This window comes from Netta rufina (genome assembly GCF_964035555.1).
Source record: "Netta rufina genome assembly, chromosome: 3".
Lineage (NCBI taxonomy): Eukaryota > Metazoa > Chordata > Aves > Anseriformes > Anatidae > Netta > Netta rufina.
Window position 1 is genome coordinate 13,167,976 of NC_140125.1, and position 16,835 is coordinate 13,184,810.

At 39.6% G+C, this 16,835-nt stretch overlaps 1 protein-coding gene across 1 annotated transcript in view; it reads left to right on the forward strand.

The window, feature by feature from the left end:
• The window catches only part of WDPCP (WD repeat containing planar cell polarity effector), a gene marked incomplete at both ends in the record, with an annotated part of 99,227 nt that overhangs the window by 62,589 nt on the left and 19,803 nt on the right, over positions 1 to 16,835 (forward strand). Inside the window, one exon of the mRNA XM_084283393.1 lies at positions 2,142 to 2,244. Within this exon, the coding sequence (XP_084139519.1) occupies positions 2,142 to 2,244 (103 nt within the window). The remainder of the gene's footprint in view (positions 1 to 2,141; positions 2,245 to 16,835) is intronic.

Sequence of the window (16,835 nt, forward strand, 5' to 3'; positions counted from 1 at the left end):
TTAGAGATAAAGTCTTTTTTTTTTCTTTTTCTTTCTTTTTTTTTTTTTTTTTTTTTTAATTCTTTATGGCAGAAACTTGAGGAACCACACAGAAAGCCACTGCCTGCTACATCTCTGTTTCTTGCAAAGCCCCCATTAGTTAGTGAGGGATATGTAACGTCTTCAAAACAGAGAACATAGCCAAGACCAAGATCTGAGTATCAGATGTTTTGAAACACAAGGTGTGCACATTTTCACTGAAAGCACTTTGTCATTTTCTGCAATTGTTTCCATCACCTCCCCAAGTTTGTTATTTAAAAATGCATTGAAATATACAATAGCTTAGTTTAAACTACAAAAAGAGAGACATTAATCATTGTCAGAATACATTTTAAATAGGTGAACATAATCTGCCTATACATTCAAATCTTTGTAAGCTCAGACTTGTTGGAGAGCCCTTAGGTTTTCTATTGTTATCTAAATAAGCTGACAATATCTACTGTTTAATCTTCATAGAAATCATACCTTGCTACTCAGGCCCTTTTCTCTGACAACCATGTTAGACCTACAAAGAGAGGAAGTACAGAGTTCGCAACAAGTTCGTAAGTCATTACTTCGCCCCAAGACACTTGCACATTTTTTAAGTCACACCTGTGTTTGTAATTAGAAAATGTTGCTGTCTGCTTTGGACTGTCAGGATCCTGCAAGTCAGTACTGTGTTTTCCCGTGTAATCAGTCTCAGTTTCCCTAGCATTCTGTTTGCTTCTTCTTCTTATTTTTTTTTCTTAATTAAATGAGGGGAGAATACAGGTGACATCTTTTTCTGCTCTCTGCCACTATTGCTCTCATTTTTCTGTCTGTCTTCTCCTTCTGGAGTAAGGTCACTTTTTTCTCCAAGAGTTTTCCTCATGTTGATAAAAGTGTCAGTAAACTCACACTGAGAAGGATAGTTTCACTTGAAATCTTCTGCATTAGTGAGAATATAGTTGCTTTTATGGTATGTAGGGGTCAATGTTTCCAGCAAGTACTTCTTTTCCCTTTAAATTCCTGCATGTGGATAGCGTGCAGAACAATGGCCAGGAATAACTTAAATCTTTGGATACTGATTGCCATCTTCAACGAAGAAGTGGGGGGAAAAAAAACTTTTCAGATGTTCTTGGCTGTCCTTCTTACTTCATCTATCCCAATTCATGCACAGAACAGTCTGTGGCTGTGATGCCGAAGGAGAAGGGGTTTAATTATGTCTTCATTAATGAGATGAATGGATGAAACTTTTTTCTTCACATTTCAAAGGACCAGAACCCAAGGGCAGTGAGATTGTAATTTATCAGCAGGAAAATATTCTCCGCAAATTGTACTGCATGTAATACAGGTGATTTTTACCTCAAAGGTTAAAACACAATAAAAAGACTTGCAGTTCAGCATGTAATGATAAACCCTGCTGTAGCCCTCTGATTTTTATCCCTAGATTAAGGATTAGACCCAGAGTATTGGCAACTATTCATGCTAGACAACAACATTTTTGGAAAGCCCCTTGTGTATTTGTGGTTGGGAGACCCAGGAGTGACTCAGGAATCATGTCACCTGTGTCGAGGTTAAAACGTTCGAGAAAGCATCGTTGTTCGTATTATGTTCAATATCAGCACAAGGACAACCACGTCTTACTCAAAGGACACTAAGTGTATCGTGACAACCTCCAAACAAAAATTAGTCCTCAAATAGCTTTACTGAAAAACTCATGTACTGGGGGGAACCATTAAAACTTAACCTGGGGGCTGTGAGTCGGAAGAGTTCCAGTATTTTAGTTTTGGCTACTGAGACCCTCCTTCTAGCAACCCTCTTTTAATTCTTGTTGTGCCAACCAAAATTTCCTTTAAAGCATACAGATTGGTTTCATTCATATGCTGAGTCAACAGCTTCACTTTTATCGGGGCGTGATTGGTCAGTGCTTTATTCATTGTTAACGAGAAATGCTGTATTAACAGCACAAGTAAGATAATAAATGTGCATTGGGAGAGAATTAAAACGTAATGCTAGGTTCATCGGTTCCATCTGTGTTTGTGATCTAAATAATAAAAGAACCTCTTTCTTTTAAATTCTCTTTTGTTACACCTATGAGATTCATTTTAGATTAATCTTTTATTTTTCTTTTATTTCCAAAGGACATCCATTACCTTGCACTAGATAAGGGTGAATTGGCACTAGCTGAAGTGGCAAAGAAAAAGGCTAATGACATTGATGCAGAATCAATAACTACTGGAATTGGTAAGAATTAATGGCGTTTAAAAAGCCCTTTTTGTTTCAATCAATACTTGTCCTGTACAACACTGTGTTATATTTGTTGGGGGTTATTGGTTCAATTGTATTGTTTTCTTTGAAAGCGACACGGTATTTTTGTTCGTAACTGAAGAGGGAAGCTTATAAAAATGACAGCTTTGCCTTTCAGTAACCACGTGAGGATTGTGTCAATGCAATAGCTACAGAAAAAGAAAAAAAAAAAAAAAAAAAAAGATTAGCATACTATATCTCTTTATAAAAGTTCAGGCTGTACAAACTGAACTCAGATTCCCCTCAGGTAAGGAACTGAACTGGAAAATCTTTGTTCATGCTGATGTTAAAGGCCAGGTATGGCAATCTCATTCACCTATTTGCTCATATATACAGTCCTAATAACTGGAGTAACATCATGATTACACTGGAAGCATTTGGAGGAAACTTTTACTGATGTAAATAACATAAGCTCAGACCCTGGCTTTAAAGTAACTGCTTTGCACTCAGTGGGATTCTTGCAGTTCCATAAGGTGTATTGATGCAAAAATTGTGGGATTAGACTAACAGCTCAAACACAAACAACTTTTCAGCCAGGGGAACTTGCAACTCATTCATTTTCTCCTTGTGTTTCCTTTGAATTTTCATGAAGAGATGTGTACAAATATGTAGATTGTTCTGATTATTCAGGCCTGCAACACAAACCAAGCAGCAAGTGTCTGCAAGAGTCTAGAAAGCTGATGTCCTGCGGAGAGAAAGTAGACAGAGAGGAAAAAAAAAAAAAAAAGAACACAAAATGTTTGTATAAAATATGCACGGTGCTGTTTTGCCTACCCTGATACATCTTTGAATATTAGAAAAAATCACTGGGCTTCTGTCCTTGCCTCATGCTAAGAAAGCAGAATATGACTGGAACTCAGAAGGAGTAAGAATAACTTCAAGATTTTGAATAACATAGGATTCTTTTAGGACTGAAAAATTAGACCTGTACATCCAAGAGTTCACCCAGAGCGTAAAATCAAATACCATTCAAATATGTGGAAATGCAGAGATGTGGTATGTGAGTTTATGTGGCTGTTTCTATATATGTAGATACAAATCCCTGACTTTCAAGGTTATGCAGTACAGTATCACCTCCTTCCCTTTCCAGCAGAACAGAAATCAAGCAGTGCCTGTCCTGAATGCTTTTCTTCAGATCTTTCGTTTTCAAACCTAAGTCTCCTCCAGCATTTTTTTGCACCACAGCTGTGCCTTTGAGCAAGCTCTTTGACCACTAGAATTGCCAAAAACGACATTTGTTTAGGTCATCTGTTACCAGGTGCTCTTTAAATTGTACAATTGCATCTTCCTTGCTTTCTCTTCTCTTATTTGTAGAGAGCTGTCCTCTGCACCTAACATAACTAAGATAACAAAGAGTTGTCTCTGATTGTTATCTATTCTCTTAGTTTATTAGTCTTGAAAAATTGCCTTAATCCAGAAAAAATAAACCTTAAGCAGTGTCTTTAATTCCTTGCACACTATTACTAGATTTCTGAAGGTAGGCTATTTTCAAGTTTACTGAGAGCCTTGAACAATGTTACAGACACAAAGAGAGGGATAGGGAAGAAACCTGAGTTGATTCCAAGTGTGATAGTAGCCTATCAGAGGTAATAGATGTGTTACTGCAGCTCTGTTACAAGGGTGCAGGCACACAGTCTTCCCCTCCTTGAGAGCAGTCCTACGGTTACCTTTGGAATGCCCCATAAGCATAAATTATTAAAGTCATTTTATATGATAAAGTCTTTAAAGCGTTCTCATTTGCTGAATAATTAACTATCAGGATGATTTAAAATACTTAGTAAATTCAATGCCCCTGGGACAAACTGTCAGTGAAATTCAGTCTATTAACAGTAATGAATTTGCATCCAATTCATTTTATATGAAAACAAACATAGGAGTCTCCCATGAGTTTGTTTCATTGCAGATCAGATCTCACCTTAAACACTGGAAAATCTCAGCCACGGGTTTTGCTTTATTACACTTTATTCCAAGGTCCTTTCTTTTTGATTGATTGATTTTTTTTTTATTTTATTTTCATAAACTGTTGTTAGCAAAAAAAGGGTCACAGAGTGTGGATTTTTTGACCGCAATGAAAACAAAAGAGAACTAACAAGTGCTTTAAATGTAAATTATTGCATTTAACTAACATTTTGAGAAAGGGAACAAAAATCATGCCAGTGCCAGAAGCTTTAAAATGCACTTTCCAACAAGTCTTTGTCCGCTAACCATCTCCTAAACCAAGTCCTCATCATCTAGCCCTTGCTTTCTTTCAGTCAAATTGCCAATGGTCATGTTTCCTAGAACAACCCCAAAACTCCTTGAATGCACACTTCAGGCTCCTACAAGAAGGCAGCAATAAGCAAATGAGACTACAAGGTGCAATCAGTACTGCTGGGACTCAGTTATAGTGAACACTGCCTTAAGGAATATCTGGTCTCTATGTCCTAAACCGTACAAATGTGAACCTACATCCACATCTGGTGATATTTCCTAAGCTAGCCCATCCCCAAAACTCAGCTCACTTCTACTTGAAAATAACATGAGTCAGTGCTCCTGGCCAATTCCCAAGCTGCTGAGAGTGCTCCATCTTGCCTCAGATATATTTAATTTGTCAGAATATTTCTGCGTACAGGGCTTACTTCAAACATAATATATTTTGAACTCAGACTTTTGGAAAAGTTTCAAATTCCTCCAAATAATGTCGAACGGCAATATAATTTCAACTTAAATTTATAGATGTCATCCAGAGTTCTGTAATCACTGGTGGATTCCTCACATATATTAAATCAAGATTTGTGTCAAGATACAGCTAAGAATAGATTTATTATTTCAAAATTTTCTGAATTTTAGCTCTTCTCAGTTCCACACCTGATCATGGTTTGCTATACCCCGTTTCCAAGAAGTCACCATCAAAGTGAATAACAATTGTGTGCGTTAGTAAAAACTACTGCAGACCTTCAGAGCATAGTAGGGTTTTTTTGAGAATATTGCTGAGCAAGATGAAGTGTCAAGTGAGCTCGCTGCTATTCCCTGCCTATGTTTTTGGCAGAATCAGATATTTTGTTCAACTGATTAAAAGCTGCTAAAGAAAATTATTCTGATACGATTTTATGTTTGACAGCCTGTGAAAATGTGTCTTGAGGCACGGGAAGATTGGGGTAATGGTATCGTACATCTCTGAGAATACAAAAGCAGTCTCCTCTTTGCCCACTCCCATTTGATCGGCAGACCAGTGGCCACACTTGTCGTTACCTCTGCCAAAGCTTTCCTGTTGAATTATTTCTGTAGTAGACCTACGAGTTCCTTAATGAGGTCAGGGAGTTCTCATTTAGCCCTGCCTAAGCTATATCCTGTGCACCTCATTTCGCTGTATTAAAACAGAGAGGACTTTCTGCCATATTGACAATATTTGCGGGCTTACTAATGAATTCTGTACATGGGTGTAGCCTTGCATGTTTGCTCCAGAAGTAACCGCATATAATGTTGTCCATGTTAGCAGAGCGCATCGTCTCGGTGCTGTAAACCATAGGTTGCTAATGTAAAACTTGAGTTGCAAAGAACTGACATGGCACTGCCTGCTAAGAAATGCCAAAACTAATAATGATCAGGGAGGTGAAGAACTCAGCCTTTCAGACATCATTGCTCAATGAATAACCAATGAAGAGCATATGTAGTCTGTGTCAGAAAGTTTCCCAAGGCCAACTTCCAACAAATTACATTAGGGCCTAGCAAGATGATTTTAACCTTCAAATCAATAGCTTTTACCCAAAAGGGATTCATGTTGTGACAAGACAGATAACTGCTGCATAGTTCAAAAGCAAATTGGGAAGCCCTGTATTTCTACTTAGAATTAAATTCAGAATATTAGTAGCACTAATGTTTAGGCAACATTTCTAACAGAGGTATCGTAATAAAAACACTGATGTTGAGATAATAGCATTGTTCTGAAAGGCTAGATGAGACTGACTAACATTTTGGTGGTTCCGTAATGTCTTGTGAAAGTGCTTGAGGTATTTCCACTTAAAATTGAATTTTAAAATGCTTCTGGAAATATTCCGTAATACTTGCAAGTGAGATAGGGCATCTTATCAGTTCTCACAAAGACTGAGGTCTAATTTCCCACACAGTACATAAAACGACATTCAAAATATAGGGGCCCTAAAGGTTTCACCTTACTGGCAAGGAATGTCACTAGGTTGAACCTTAAGTGGAGAATGTTCATTTCTTCTCAGTTCTCTGACAGTATTCTACACTGAATGGCTTACACGTTCTTTCTGATTGCTCGTAATTATACGTGCCACAGCATTTTGTCTTCTCACACAGTATGTCTGAAACACCAGTCTGGCCTCAAATGTATTCTGCTACCTCCAAAGTGCTTGTGCTTTACTCAGGTCTTCACCTAATCCCAATAGTCCACCTGAACCCACTTGCATTTCAAAACAACGTTTAGAATTGTCCCTCTGTTTTTGTAACCCTCCCTGTCCCTGCATTAGCCTAGTTGTTAACAGTTGTTCTTCTTCTGATCCATAATGACTCCTTTATTCTACCAAGCAACAGAGAATCCTTACCCTCATATACCCTTTCTGACACTGATGACAAAACCGTCTTCATTTCCTACTCTCCCTTGACACACACTTGCTATCAAATTTCAAGTAAACTAAGAATCCTACCCTCTTATTTCATGGCATGGTTTTTATTTCACTGCATAATATTTTTATAATGTGTTTAAAAGGTATTATCCAGTATATAGATGAAATGTGATCTGGGAAGACTTGGGGGATACCTGTTGATGCTACAGTTTTCTGGAGCTCTGCTCCCTCCAGTTTCAGCATTAGATCTCCTGCTTATTTATTTAGATTTTTAGTTGAAGTTGGTCAAAACCTATGACATCAAATCCTTTGCTTTTAGTTTTCTAGTAATATGACTTTTTCTCCAGAGAGCCAGAAAAACGTTTTTAATGAAACGTTTCTTTTACGTGTAATCAGCAATAAACCTATGGCAAGAAATGAGTTTCACCACAAGCACTTTTTGAATTTTATACCACAGAAAATGAGAGTCTTTGAAGATCCATAGTAATTTTAAATGATTAAACTGTGTTCATGTGTACTTTCTCCTGCATGTATCAAAGCACACACAGCACTTGATAGAGAACCCACTAAAAACTCATTAAAAGAAGGTTTTCACCATCTTCAGTAGGCTTTGGATGGGGGTTTTAGCAAGTAACAAATTTGGGTATAGGACTGGCATTACCAGAACTTCTGTCCTCTGAAAAAAAAAAAAAATAAACAACAAATGACAAAGAGTGTGGTCTGGAAGGATGTTCTACTTGATGTAGAAACTATTCGTGTCTCCTGGTTTCAAGAGGAGCTAGCTGGTGGCACCCAGTACTCACAGCACACAAGCCTGTTGCAGTGGTGGTTCTGAACTCACAGCTTGACACACCAGCTTCACTGGGGGGGGTGACAATGCATTCCTGTATATATAAGTGGATCTGCTGAATCTTCTTTGTTTTCTTTTTGTTAGCTATACATTTTTTTTTAATTTTCAAACTACTAGTGAGGCTTTTAATATATTGAGAGGCACCGATTGTTCACCGCCTTGTGTTCTTTTTGAGAAGTAGAGTTGTTTGTTTTACATAAGGTCTATAGTAATTCCAAACTATTTTTGGCTCCACCTCATCTCACCCCTTTGCTTGCTTGTGTCATGATGTCAGTTTTGATCTATACCTTCCCATTGCTAGACAGCTTTGCCTAAAGACATAATCCTCAGCCCCTAATAATTATAAGTACATCAAAGGCTAGCTGGTTTGCTTAGCTGCAGAGGTCTACACAAAGATCTGTGTATCTTCACTTGAAAGAGATTTATGGTTTTATGTCAAGCTTTAGAATAATCGTGGCATTCCTTTTTTTTTTCCCTCCTTTATCATGACATATCCATGCCCACTGCAGAACCTGATTTAAAACACACCATTCTATGTCTGAAATGAAGACAATATTCTCCTTAGTATTTTAATTTTAACGATTCTCATGTTTGTAATATCTGTCAACGGTAAAATTATGCCCCATTTAACATGAAAAAAGTCTTAACAAGGCCTCATAGATTAACAAGATTTTGCCTTCATTTTAAATGATGTGTTGAGTAGAAAAAAATAATAAAAAATCAGTAACTGAAAGAGACAGTTTTAGGACATTAATTTTTTTGTTTATAGCCACATCCTGTGACTCTTTTATAAACAAAAAATTATACTATTTCCAAATTCTAGAAATTGAAAGGAGTTGTCCGTGTCTGATCTGTATTTGTTGTACTTACAATTAGGTTATTGCAAGGTACATCTCTCATCACAGATCGTTTCTAGCTTATCCCTCCAGCAAAGTTGGTGCACATAAACAACAGAGAGTAGATGACACTAATTACCAAGTAAAGAACTTATTTTCCATGGCAACCTATCAAGAAGTAACTTACAAAAGTGAAAACAATTCACAGAGATATTCCTTGAGTGAGGATGTTACATGACAAAGAATGGTTCAATGGAAAAGATCTTGAAGGGATGCCCACGGCATGGCATTGCAGTAAAGACAAGTGAATACTCAAGCAGTAATTTATTGTACAGCTAGGAATTTAAATAGTATATTTCCTTAGTTATCTACTTCAAAATAAACATAGAGATAGATTGTATGTATAGAGATGCATTCATTACAAGTAAAAAGTCTGAAGTCATTAGAAGATACATTTTTTAAAAAAAACAAACGTAGCATTAATGCTTATATCCAGCCCAAATTTATGTATGGATAGCTACATTTTGCCTACCAGGGTTACACTCCTTGCCATTCCAGTCAGAATTCAATGTTTCTTACTGCCCAACTCTGGCACTAAGGAGTCTTGCCCTCCACTCAACAAACAACACACGCCATGAAGCTCTGTCTGTGTGCATGACCATATACATGAAAAGAAAATATAAAAAAAAAAAGAAGCTTTCTGTTCTGTAAGTTCTGCAGCCACTAGTCATCACCCTCACAAGAGTGAGCAGTTGGGGAAATGTGTATGTGCCACTCCCCAAAATATAATCCTCAATAAACTGGGATTATCAACCAGTTTAGGAAGTGATTTTGAAAACTTTGAAGTGAAATGTGATGCATGGGGGGGATCATTTTATTAATGCTATTTATTTTCCTAATGCTTTCTTAACATTAGCTAAATGCCAAGTATTTGGGCATCAGCTATTATGATGAGTTGTTCAGACAAGCTGTAGAATACCAAAAGTAGAATTAGGCTATTTATTTATGGTAACCACATTTGAAAAGGCTTAAGCTTTGGAAAAGCATGTAGAAATTTTGTCAGGATATGGTTAAAACAGATGACTGCTGGCAAACATTTCTACATCTCAGTAACTTTTGTCACACATGAGGAAAGCCTTTTACAGGATCGAACCCCTATTTTTTCTTGCTAGCTACGAAGAACGGAAAAAGGACATTTGGGGTATTAGGAATTTGAGTTCTCAGTGCTGACTCCATATACTGAAGTCAATTTAAATAAAAAGCACAGGTAGTTAAAGTAACTGTTGAAACAAGCTATCAAAGAAATTGGTGCATGGAAGGTGTCTTTGCATGGAGACTAAATGAATACCTTTCTGGGAAATAGGTTTTAACCAAATACAATTTATGCATTAGTCAAACACAAGTTTTTCTGGCTCAGTGTAGGATACCTAGATGAAATTTAATGACCTGTAATTCACCGTAGGTCAAACTAGATGATTTACACTGTATCATTATAGTATAATATTCATATGTTTTGGATTCCTGTCTTGCCTACAGCTCTGTGAAAAAGCCCCTGGTAAATCTCCCATTAGCTTCAAAAGGCCCACATGTAGGCTGAAAGACTGCAGTTAAAAGCCACATAATGTATATTCACACATCTCATAGTATGCACGTGTGTGTGTACATAAGTGGGTGTTATATTTACACATATGCAGCCAAAATGTGTCCAGTCATAAAAATAGCTCCAAATCTGAACACAAACGCTAGATTGATTAATACGTATTTATATCTTGTTTCATGACATCAGCAGCTGCAGAATCCTCTGCTGCTTTTTTTTTTTTTTTTTTTTTTTTTTGGAAAGAAGAAGAAATGATCACAGCTGGAGGTGCTTTCATAATTGCTGTAGCTGGCTGAGAGCAGAGTATCTGTATATTCACGGTGTGTCAGAGGCATGTTTGTCTCACACACCCTGGAGCCATCCTCGAGCCTCTAGTTTTCCAACAGGGAACTTGCCGGTTGCATTTCCACGCACCGAAAAGAGTTGGCAAACACATATTTGCATGGCAGTTGGTATGTGTTTTGTCCTGTTTGTTCTGTGTAACGTAACGTGATGTGACAGGCTGCAATTCATCACATCGGTGGCATGACAGCGGAGGAATTGGAAAAGAGGTATAATGGTGGGCTGATGCAAGGTGTCAACTTGACATTAGGCTTTAATATCTCAATATTAAGTCTTTTTATAATGGTCTACCAAATACTTCTCAGCAAACATTCCCCATGCAGGTGAGTTTAAGAAGCAGAGATCAGATATAGTGTAGTTAAACACCAGGAGAGGGATGCAGATATGCTTTTGGAAATACCAACTCTTGTAAATATGAGACACTTTGCACATCTGTTTTCCAGTCAAACAAACAAACAAAAACATTGAAGGACTCCTTATTTATTACATCCTCTTTCACTACGTTCCCAGCCACACCACAGGCTCTTTCTTATATGGGGATGCTGTGGAACTGCCGATGGCAAAATCAGAGGTTGGAGCTGTTTTCCTCCACAGACTCCTGCACAAGAGACTGCTCATCCCCAAAACACTGCTGCATCAAAAGCCAAGGTGTTCGATGACTTGATCTCAGCTCTTGTTGAATGCTTTCCACCCATCAAAACAAAGCGACCTGATAAAAGCCTGTCTTGGGGCTGCTGGCATTCTGCTCTGGTTATCGCTGTTGAAAGCTATAAATAAAATGCTCAGCTGGGTCCAAGGGTAAGCTTTGCACCCATCACTGTTGTCCATCTTGCACTTTCTAAAGCACCAAACTTGCCCAGAAGAAGAAACAAAATAGGTTGTTAGAGAAAAAAACATTGATAGAAAACTGATGAACAGTGCTTAATACAAAGCAGTGAGTACATTTAGAATAAATGACATTTTTTCCCCTCAAATTCCTCACCAAATGTATTTATTTTCAGCTATTTGAAATATATTTTCCTTAACTATTCTTCTTGTTGGTTAGTCTGCACTGAAACTTCTTCAGATCTCAGTGCAGTGAGACTGCTGCAGCTCCTGAACTCATGCATGTGTAATATCCACCCTTCAATAACATTCTTCACAGCATTCGTGGCACCAAAAGGTCCTGAATTGTGCTGGATTTCAAACTGTAAAATTTAGTCTTAAAAACAGATCATGAGGCAACATTGGTTATCTCTGCATTATTGGTGTGATGAAATGGCAAAATATTATAATAAGATGAAAAGATATCGTTAATAATAGCTTAAGCATGTATGGTGATCATTATAATTAGTTATTTACTGCAGGTACACAGCCAGTGTCCCACCTTTCCATCTTTATGATTAACCAAAGATGCAACAGCCACTTGATTTCTGCCTCCTGCCCTCCCAACCCAGATCCAGGCTGCAGAGACCACCTCCCTGGGGCACTCAGGCTCCTTGTGTCCTTGCTTCTTGTCCATTTTAAACTGCTACCTTATCCTTTTTGCTCAAGGTATCCTGCCTTCTGCTACATCGTAATGTGGTTATTCACATGCCTCTGCATTGGGTGAAGAGCAGATTTTGAGGCCATCCCAAGACCTTGCAGAAAGACCTCATGATTTCCCCTCACACCACCTGGAAGCGTTGCTGCTCATGCACCATCAGGAGCCTGACAAGTGCTCACCCTCTGCCTGTGCCATGTGAAAGGAAGGGTTTGGGACCCGTTCTAAATTTCTCTTGAATCATCACTTCCAGTTCATTGCTAAATTTCACCACACCTCTGCCTAAACAATATAAATTTGTAATAACCAGGTGGAAGATTATGGGTACGAATAATTTATTTATTTTTTACTACATGGGGCACATCATGGCTAAAGGAAAACATCCACAAAGTGCTTACCTTAGGCCCTTGCATTTTGCCTCCAAATGGTGAGACGCCTAGCTCGCAGCCCTGGACGTGGAGCCCGTGTGGCCATAGTCTGCTGCAGCAAAAAGGGCCCTGGTGGTCCTACCAACTGCGCTGCCACTCCCACTGTGAACACTGAAATAAACAGAATTTTAATAGGAAAGCATTTCTGAAAAACTCCCAATTTCTTCCAAAACTCCTGGAAGAGGTGTGGTCTTTATTATTATCGGCTACACTGCCTCAACCGATCCCCTTGCATGTGTGAGAGCCTTGCTGCTCACATGTTGGGGTCAGTGATGGGATGGCCACCAGCAACTTTCGGGGTGACTTTGGCCGGCTCATCTTAGCCTTTGGTGCTCTTGTTTCCCTTTGGGGACTCCATGAGCCCTGTGTGATGTGTGCTTATGGGTGCACCCCATCCTTCCTGCAGCATCCCCCATGGCCCCTCGCTCTTTATCCTGCAAATTCAGCACCGCGTCCCCTGGCTTTTCTCCTCCAGCATCTTCTTTCCAGCAATGCCCTCCCAGGGGTTAACCGCACAGCCAGAGGCAGTCCATTTTCTGAGCTCACTTATTTTCTATAAATTGGAGGATTTTTTTTTAAGCAGAGCGTAGAACACGCCCCTGGGAAATGAACCATAACACTCTAGTTCCTAGCTGCCATTAGGTGTCAGTGTGACAACAACCATGATGCACAAAGGCTGTTGCAGGGCGCAGGCACGCCACCCCATCCGAAACTTCTGCTAAAATCAGGGAAAACACAACATGCAACCAAGAGGAAGGGGAAGGGAGGAGAAAGCCAGAAACATTTTATTTCAGGTTTTCCCACCATCTGATTGAAGTTTTTTACAAACAGATAAGGATGTTTGCATTTCATCCAGTGTGTCTCCGGCTCCCAGTGCTGCAGTTGTCAGAGAGGTGTAATATTTACAAAACCAGGAGAGCTTCTGCACACACTGACCTGACACCACGTTTTGGGGCAAAAGAGACAGTCAATACGATTAGTAATTTGCAATCTGTAGGAGGTCAGTGGCTTTGCTGTTAATTATTCCTGTAAGCTGATGCGTGCCAGCATTGGTGGCTATAGATGGGTCCTCCACAAGTTGGATAAAATACCATATCAGAAAAATAACCAGGAGTTCCACTCATTCAGAAGAAAATAATATAAAAAAATAAAACAAATAAAATGACTTTTTGCACATTAAACAATACATTATTTCAGTGCATCAGTGTATGCTTAATAACTAGTAAAATCATATTATGTATTGGGGAATTTACAATTGTTTGTAAACCAAGTTTAAAGCACTTTCCAAAATGAGATGAGAAAGGGAGCAAACAATTTTTGTTTACATGGGAGTTTTGAAAGGTAGTGTAGTAAAAAAAAAAAAATTCAGAAGGCAATTAATTTCAAAAATATTCTCCAGTTGTCTCTAGTGTTGAGAATGCCTCAGGTACTTGTAGGATGACATTTTTTCCCCTAACTTTTGGAACTGGAGACGTCTCCACCATTGGCTTGGACTAGATTTAGGTCAGGCTAAATCAGCTTGGCCTTCCCATGGATCAGGGAATCTGTTGTGCAAGAAAATCCTTTGGATGCAGCTTCGTCTTGCTCTTTCCTCCTTTGAGATAGAAGAGATTGTGAGCATCGCTCGAGTTTGTTTGTTTATTTGTTTGCTTTGGTAGATTAAATCTTGAGCAGCACCATGCTGCTATGATAAACATCTGAGTTTTTCTTTTAGTTTTTCTTTTAGCTACTTGCAGTTCTCCAAAAACTGCACAACACAGGAGTGGTTAGTGCTGAGCGTCTTCTGCACAGCACGGCGTAATCCCGGCCAGAGCAGCGTCTTGGGGTTACCATCTTTCTTACATTTCCCTGAGTTGCATATCTGTGGTTCTCTGCACAAGGGCAAAGACTTTCCAAATGTTGTACCCCTGTCCCACTTCGAGTTGGGGATGGGGAACAAAGAGCCTCATATGCCAATCTGACCTTGTCCTTCTAATAGATAATTACAGGCATTAGAAGATGCCAGGTTAAATGGCTCCGGACACCTGCCAACACAAAATTGTGAAGTAATCCTGGGCCATTTTCATAGTAAAAGTTGCCACGATGATGATCTCCCACTCCTTATGCTATGCAGCTTGCCTAGAAAGCCATCTCCTGGACTCCAGTTTATCTGCACCTTCTCTCTCTTTCCCTTTTTACTATCTTAAATGGTGAAAGTTGGTCTTAATGGTCTTAAAAGTTATTCAAACTTTCTTTATATCAGTACTGTTGTGGGCTTGAAAGTTCCTGCTGTCCTACACATCTGATTTGATTTCCAAATTAAGGTTCAGGAATGCTAGTTTCAGAGCTCCTTATTTTTACGTGTGGCTTAAGACCAGGTTTGTCTTCTTGTCTGTGGTACGAAGGGGGGCAGGTGAAAACATCAGCTGGGCCAGCAGTTCAGACAGCTTCAAGCCTCTCTTAGCCGATCAGAAAGGATGGTGGCGGTGCTTTCCCTTTGACTGATCCCTTCTCCCTGCAGTGGGCTGAGTCCCCACCTGCCGTCTAAAACAGCCTGAAATTGTCCCACAAAACGTGAGGTGGGAGGAAGAGTTTCCACCCTAAAACGGGGCGAGGCAGAAGAAGCAGAATCAGGCTGTGAGGAAGGACTGCGAGGATATAGCCAGAGCCTGGCAGATAGCAAACACCTCTGGGTGATGCATGTCTGCGTGAGAAGGGCTGGTGGTGGCATGTAATGAAAGGAAAAGCTCGCTACGGTAATGCAGGAATGTGGAAAGATGCTTTGTAAAGGCAAACTTTCCCTATTGAACCTTAATTGCTTTCCGTGGATACAAAACGCACTTTAAGTGATGAAAGGAGTGGCTGACAAGCAACGCTGTATTCAACAGGTATCAGAGAATGTGTTCTAGGTTAATTGCCTTCTCATAAAAAAAAAATAATTATTTTATTTCTCTAAAAAGGTGAGCATCTGTCTGAGACACAATCTTATCTCCAAGCTCCTGTTGTGCACTTCAGTGAGAAGAGGAGCAAGACAGGGAATGAAACAGGGCTGGGGGGAGCCTGTAGGGGCCACGGGGATTTTTTTCTCAGTGATTTTTTTTTTTCTCAGCACCAGGCATGGGTTCTTTGCTTCTCTTCCCATCCACCTTCCTCCCGGTTGCCTTCAGAAGCAGGAGCAAGGCCAGGAGCTGCCCACAGCTCCCTCCGGGGCTCTGAGCTTCCCAGCCGCTGCTCCTGCTGACGGAGTTTATTTAAATAGGCAGGGAGAGAGCAGCCGTGTTTGCAGAAGGCAGTGCGTCGTGTAAACTACCTCCGTGAGTTTTTGGTTTATTTTAAACAAAACACAAACCGCCCTGGTATTTATGCCAGCCTGTAATTGAGGGACACCAGGCAGAGGAAGATCTTCCCAGGGAGTGGAAGGAAGAGGCTGGGAATGAAAACCTGCTCTCTCTCCAAGGATGTATTTCCCCATCCAAAGGCTGTACAAAGCACAGCGTGCCCTATTTCCAAAGCTTTGTGTTTTCCTTCTAAATGGTTCCCTTTTCTAACAGCGAGGCTCGGAAAGGAAAACGTCCACTTGTTAGTGTGGGATTTCAGATGCCGATACGGTCACCTTGGCTTTTAAGGCCTTTGGGCACCCAAACCAGGGAATGTGCTGGTGGTTATCAGCAAGCCCGTGCAGCGAAGCCCTGTGCGGGTGAGTGACAGCCCATAAATGCCTATCAGGGAGGACCTGCCCTTATATCTGCTTCAGTGGCTTGATTAGCCACACCTTTCTCGTAAATTGTCAAGTGTCAATCAGGGTGCTCCAGAGATGGTTAAAACAAGGCGTGCTCTAATACCCCAACTTCTTTTATGTCCCAGTGCCTTAAGGTGCTTTTAGAAAATGCATCCAAGTTTTATCTCATATTGTAGGATTTAGCCAGGAGACACAGAACAGAGCACCGTATAAGTGTCATTAAGAGCTGAGCAACAGGATGTCAGCGTGTATATTGTGCACGTGTATATATATATATATATATGCATGTGTGTGCAAACACACAACTTGCATATGTGCACATCACAATTCATTTTTGTACCAGGTAGGTTTAAAATAACACGTTAGTACCAAATGCATAGCAAGTTTTGTATACATTGCACCAGTGCTGCTAATTTTCTATGCCCAAACACACAGACCCATAAAAACTTGGCCTTTGTTTTATGGAAACTTATCCAAGAAATTCAAAGCCTGATATCCTTATTCTTAAGGCACAAGAAGTTTTATAGAAAGTCATTATTTTTGAATGGGCTGAAAAAACATGTAAGCACTTTTAATTTTGGTACATGGTACATGGCATTATGCATGTTGATATTGGAGTAAGCTTAGTCTATACAGCCTTCCAGCATAAATGACTTTTTTTTTATCC